The sequence below is a fragment of the Vitis riparia genome, chromosome 4 (genome assembly GCF_004353265.1).
Source record: "Vitis riparia cultivar Riparia Gloire de Montpellier isolate 1030 chromosome 4, EGFV_Vit.rip_1.0, whole genome shotgun sequence".
NCBI classification, from domain to species: Eukaryota; Viridiplantae; Streptophyta; class Magnoliopsida; order Vitales; family Vitaceae; genus Vitis; species Vitis riparia.
In genome coordinates, this window is record NC_048434.1 from 5,687,534 (window position 1) to 5,693,964 (window position 6,431).

The 6,431-nt window shown below is 39.9% G+C and overlaps 1 protein-coding gene across 1 annotated transcript; it reads right to left on the reverse strand.

The window, feature by feature from the left end:
- Window positions 1–2,519: 2,519 nt before the first annotated feature.
- LOC117913107 (cytochrome b561, DM13 and DOMON domain-containing protein At5g54830) lies at window positions 2,520–5,806 on the reverse strand. Its single transcript, XM_034828030.1, has one exon. The coding sequence runs from the start codon at window positions 5,521–5,523 to the stop codon at window positions 2,803–2,805; it is 2,721 nt and encodes a 906-aa protein (XP_034683921.1). The 5' UTR covers window positions 5,524–5,806; the 3' UTR covers window positions 2,520–2,802.
- Between the last annotated feature and the right edge of the window lie 625 nt (window positions 5,807–6,431).

Below are 6,431 nucleotides of genomic sequence, written 5' to 3' on the forward strand. Positions count from 1 at the left end.
TGTCGGTCGAAAATATTAAGAAGCTTCAGGAGAACACCGCTGCACTGTATACTGAGAGAAAAACTCTCCGGGTAAGCGCTATCAGATCTGGATATGTCCATCCGGAGAAGTTGAAGCGTCCTCCTCTCCTATCCGGCTGTGAGATATCCGGATGTAAAATGTCGGCGCACGGCTCACATCCGGATGTAAAATGTCGGTGCACGGAACGTCCTCCTTTCCTATCCGGATAAGGTGGAATGTCGGCCAGATAGAATTCTTCCCCGTGTGCAAGGTGTAAGGATCCCTCTCCCGGATGACACGGAGCGCGCTCCCCTATCCGGACTCCCTCATGGAGAAGCACACAGCACTCGTGAACATCACATCCAGACGATAGCATATCCTATCCGGATATGTTGTTCGGATCATTGACTTCCGCCGCCATCCTATCCGGACATCTTTTACTCCTTGTATTCCGAATTTGCTTATGGAAAAGGACTTCAAAGCTTCGGTTCTTCATGTTTCTGAGCTTTCCATTGCTTTGCCATGGATTCCAAAGAACTCTCCTCAATCTCTGATTGCTTTGGTGATAAAAAAGCTATCAAAACACCAAAACTTAACACAATTTGATTAGAATTGATTGCAAGGGTCCTTAATATGTTAATTGGGTTAAAATGTGATAACTACTACTCAAAAGTGTTTATAAGAGTTAATTACAAGTTATGAAATAGCACTTTTTGAGTAGTAATCAATGGTGGTGGTAATTTGGAGCAAAAGCCTCATTTAGTAAGATGGGAGTTGGTGTGCTTAAGTAAGAAGAAAGGGAGTTTGGGGGTTAAATGTCTTTCCATTCTCAATAAGGCTCTTCTTTCTAAATGGAATTGACATTTTGCAAATGAGAGACCTTATGGAATCAAGTGATTATAGGGAAGTATGGAGAAGATAGAGGCGAGGATTCCCATTTGTGTGTGTCTTTTCCTTCCTTGTTTGTTTTGTCTATTGATAAGGAAGCGTGGGTGGTGGATATTTGGGACCCCTTAGCTAAGGGGGATTGGGGGGGTTGGGACCCTTATTTTTCAAGAGACTTCAATGATTAGGAAGTAGAGGAAGCGGAAAGATTCTTGGAGTGGCTACAAAGAAAGAGAGTGCTTGGAGATGTGGATGATATGGTGTCTTGGAGTGAAACAAAGAGTGGAAAGTTCTCGGTCAAGTCTCTCTACTTTGCTCTAAAAGCGGGTTGTCCTTTTTTGTTTCCTTCTAGCTATATTTGGAATGTGTGTGTGCAGCCCAAGATTAGTTTCTTTGCGTGGGAGGCTACGCGGGGCAAAGCTTTAACACTAGATATTGTTCAAAAAAGAGGTTGGGCCTTGGCAAATAGATGTTTTATGTGTCTTAAGGAAGAGAAGACCATAGATCATCTTCGTCTACATTGTTCAAAAACAAGGGTTTTATGGGATTTACTCTTTACTTTATTTGGGGTGTCTTGGGTGCTGTCTTCTTCAGTTAGAGAGACTCTTCTTAGCCGGCATGGTTCTTTTGTTGGCAAAAAGTGCAAAAAGGTGTGAAGAGTTGCTCATCTTCACATTTTCTGGACGATTTGGAAGGCAAGAAATAGACTGGCCTTCAAGGATGATGTGTTGTCTATCCAGAAACTGAAATACTTTTTTGCTCTTTCTATTTGGTCAGAGGTTAAGTTCTTTATAGTTGACTGCCCTTTAACTATAGTTTATTTTATTGATTGGTTGAGCTCTTTTTAAGGTTGTCTTCTGGGCCAACTAGATTTTTTTTTGCCTTTTTGGCGGTGGGTATATAGGTATTGTATACCTTGAATCGCTTAAAAGTTCTTTCTTAATGTTAAAGAGGTTTATAAGCATTTGGTTATACATTGACATGATTTAAAGTAGATGAGGCTTGTTAGCAACAGATCTTTTCAGTAAAGTTAGAAGTGAAAAGCCTTTTTAGAAGATCTTCCAAGAAGTTTTACACTTTTAAGAATTTTTTTATATATTAAATAGAAACCTATTCTTCACACAGATTTTTAAACTTCTTTACTAGAAGTTATAGGCTTATAGTTGCGCTAAACAAGCTCTCAGATTAAGATGGATTTTGAAAGCTACTTGAGAATATTGAGGAAGCAGCTGGTGATAAAATGAATTTAAAAAGAACAACAAAGAAACAAACAAAACAAAATTATTTTAATTTAAAGACTAAAAACAATATAAAAAAAAAAAAAGTTGTGTTGTGAGTTCTTCTAACTTCACAATATTGCACTTGCACTGGTCATTGAAAACTAAATTTTAAATTAGCAACAAAAAAAAACCAAAAATGAATTCAAGAGTCCAGGCCCTGGGAATGACATGTGTAATTTGACTAAAATTACTTCCCAAGAAGGTAGATTCACAAATATGTTGACCATAAGCTTCTTTTTTTTTTCTTTTTCTTTTTTTCTTTTTTATTTTTTTAAATTTTTGATAGACAAACAAAAAGATCTTTTAAAAGCAAGAAAAACAATTCCATAATGTTACTAAGCAAAACTTACAAACTTTGAAAATAAACTCTCCTTCCATTCAGAAAAAATGTAGAGAAAGTGATTTAAACTTACACTATGTCAAAATGTGTCAAGTATACAAAATACAAGTCATATTGTAATTACTCTTCAATATGAATGGCTGGGGCAAAGTACTAGGGATCAAGACCCAAACCCTACACCAGAAAAATCCTTTCAACCAAATAAACAGGCCCACTATCTCCTTTATAAGTAAGAAAATCATCAAAACTGGTGAAGACTGTCAAGTTCATATTGAGAAAATAATTGAATAAACTTTCCTATCTGCTCAGAGGTTGTAGCTGAACTTCCAGTATTTCAGATGGATGTGACTCCTTTTCTGCATTCCTCGGGCTCAACAGATCAGTAGAATCATCTTCCTCCATGTTACCCAGAACCCAACTGCTTCTTTCAGAGTTCCTATCCTTCTCTCGCTTTTTCTCACGATACTCTAAATATATGACTGTTAACGCACCAAGCAAGAACCAAATTATTAAAGCCCAATTAAGTCCTTCAACATTTTCACCACCATATCTATCTCCTAAATGCTTCATCCCACTGATAAGTGCCGCAATCCCTGCAACGATGGCACATCTACCAACAATAACGTGGAGATACTCCCATGCAAGTCTTTTACTGGAGACCGTTTCTCCATTAGCAGATCTTTTGGGCCTTAGTGATGCATTCACTGGCTGCACACAAGCCAAAAAGATAGCTGTAATTCCAAACTTAACATGTAATGAGCTGAAATAGAAACCACGAAGCTCAGCAACAGCAAAAAGAAAGCCAAGTAGGACAATTGCCAATCCTGAGTACTGCAAGTATACATGAATCTGGAACCATCCGTCACCCTTCACATGTTTTAAGTATCTAGCTGCCAATATTCCACCTGGAAGCAAAATACCCCATGCAAGAAACATCATAAAGCCATGTACAGCCAATACTGGTCGTAGGTCCTGCTCTGCCTCTGCCGAACCACGCATAAGCAGCACACGGACAGGCCTACTGCTTGTATCAGAATGCATATTTCTCTCGCTTAAGTGGTCTCCTGACCATTTAGCTCCCATGGCCCAAACAACTTTAAGAGGAGTTGTGGAGTCAACAATGTTGTTACACTCCGGCCTTTCAGCCCGACTACATGGTGGCTTCAAGGGCCTGGTAAACTCAAAGGTGATCATGCCATTTTCTGACTTGCACCTTACATGTGACAAATTCTCATTAGTCGGATGCACGCTGGATGCATCCTTCCCATCAATCCAGTAAGTGTTTACCCGCCCTATGTCATTATCAATCCAACCCACGTAAGCATATGAATTCACCATTCCACTACCAAATCCTATAGCAAGATAACCACTTTTCTTCTCACCTCGAGCTGCAATAGATATTGAATCTTCAGACAAGGTCCAAAATAATGTAACCTGCTGATCATCCAAAACAACACTGTTATTATACATGTCTGATAGACCCCCATCGACCACCTGAATTTTCCAACCCATTTTTTGGGTATACAAAGACTGATAGTAAACTTGATCCGGAGTATTCCTATCAGGTGCCCAAACTAACTCCATTGGACTAGCTAGTACTCCTTGTGCATTTGCTCCTCCTGCATAAACAGTTTCAGACACATTCCTCAAAGTAGCATTCCCACCAAGTGGATCAGAAGTAATGTATAGTGCAACATCATGCCCAGCTTGTATCGAAAACTTCACAGGTACTCCTCTTTCTACTCTCAAAAATGGAGCCTCTTTCTTGTTAATGTATAGAACCTTTGACGGGTTTGGCGGGTTAGGATAGTGCAGTGCAGGACTTGTCACAACAACAAGAGGAACATTGGCATCTGCAATAATCAAATCCTGATCCTCCTTGTCTTCTGCATCTAATGGCCCCAAGCAATCATTCACATGATCCGAAACATTAAGAACCAAATGCCCATATGTCACAAGCATGGGACCACCATGATTTTGGGGCAGATAGTATGGGCGAAGAGTATCGGGCGGGCGTATCAACCCCAAAGCCCAAATCACTGTCATATTACCAGTATGATTCACTGGCAAATCATACTTCTTGTCAACGGACTTCAATGGCCGCCGATACCGAACGAAGGACACGCCATCCTTCCTATGCCCATAAACCAATCTAGTATTGTTCACCAACCCATCAGGGTCTGACCCTTCATACATTGTGTCTGGACAAACCCCCTGAACCAATCCATTCTTGTTTATCATACACTCACTATATTTGGTAATGTAATAATCATCAGAAAATGGCAAACCGTCCTCTGTAAACCCTGCCACCGCCACATCAGCCCCCAGCATAGGTGAGTAAGTTGACTTTGGGTCTGCCCATCCGAACGCCATGTAATTCATTGACCCAGTTGCTGCCTCCAAGCCAATATCAATTGAATCCTCATCAGCACTCAACGTCCACCTAACCCTATAGTTTGGCGACAGCACCTTACAATTCTCAAACATCGTGGGCACACCACCAGTCCTGTTCCTAACTGTACTCGAGTTTGGCTCCATCGCCGGTGATGGCGCTAAATCCGGGCTTACAGCAATATTCCCCGATCCATTCCTAGGATCTCCCATAACGACATGCCCAAAATCTGAAGCTGTGGGAATGTCCCAAACGGCCAGCACGCCGATTCGATCCCAAGTCAAATTACTCCTCAAACGAACCACAAAGCTCTCATTTTTATAGGTTTTGTTCAATTTATCATCGGAAATGACAAACCCAGAAGTGAGATTAGCAAAATCGAGTCCGGCGGCGCCCCACCAGTGGACGTCGGACCCAGGAAGCATATCGAATTCAGAAACCCTAAAAGAACAATCATCGAGGACTTTGATGAGACCTCGTAATTGGTGCTGGACCATTTCGATATCGGATTCGAAATGAAGGAGAGGGCTAGTTTTAGAGCAACCTGAACCCGGATCCGCATGGCAGTGGAGAATCAAAGTGAAGAGAAATCCTAGAAATACTAGAAATCTGAAAGGGTGATACATGGAAATTGGATCCGGATCTAGGGTGCAACTGTATCCCAATTCGAGAGAGTAATGAGACGAAGAAGAAGAAGAAGAAGAATGTACCTGAGACGCGTGAACCGAGTTGACTCGGAGACAGAGAAGCGAGTGAGGAACACGTTGCAGGGTGGAGGTTGAAGAATTTGGCTTTGGCTCTGGAGTCTCTCCCTGTCTCCTTGGGTGCCCGTTTCCGTGGGGAAGACACCATCTATCTGAGTGGCATTTTCGTCATTTCAACCTCACCTCTCTCCTAATTTCCATGTTTTTCTTTTTCCTTTTTAATTTGGCTCTTAATACTTCTTATTAATCAACTTTATTAATCTTTCAAAATTACAGTCTGTTTAATAAAAATATTTTAGGTTCCAACTCATTATTAACTAGAGAATTTCTTCAAGATCATGTTTGATTTGAAAAGAAAAAAATATTAAAAAAATAATAATTTTCATATATTTAATTTTATCATTAAAAAAATAAAAAACAAATAAAAATAAAATTAATTAAAATGTTACATACTTTTAAATTATTTAATCTTTATATAATTTTAAAAAATAAATTAAATACGTTTAAATTTATTCTCTTTTTTTTCTTATATTTTCCTTTCTCTTGTATTTTTCCACTTTTCAGAGAACCAATCATAAACGTGTTTTAAAAGTGATGGGCAAGGGTTGGTTGCCTTGATCCAAAAGCAAATAGAAGAAAATCCCTCTCACAAGCCATCCTTCGTTTACGTTTCGCAAGCATGTGATCTGATACTGAATTTTTCGTCCGATTCTAGGTACTGTTGTTGCAGTGGAAGATTAGCACCCATTTTGTGGTGCCCACGACGGTGGTGGAAGCTATGACGGAGGCCATGATTGTCAAAACCTTTATTTTATGTAGCATTAGCATCC

Excerpts from the sequence above, each read along its gene's own strand:
- LOC117913107 (XM_034828030.1), bottom strand. The coding sequence starts at position 5,523 with ATGTATCACCCTTTCAGATTTCTAGTATTTCTAGGATTTCTCTTCACT.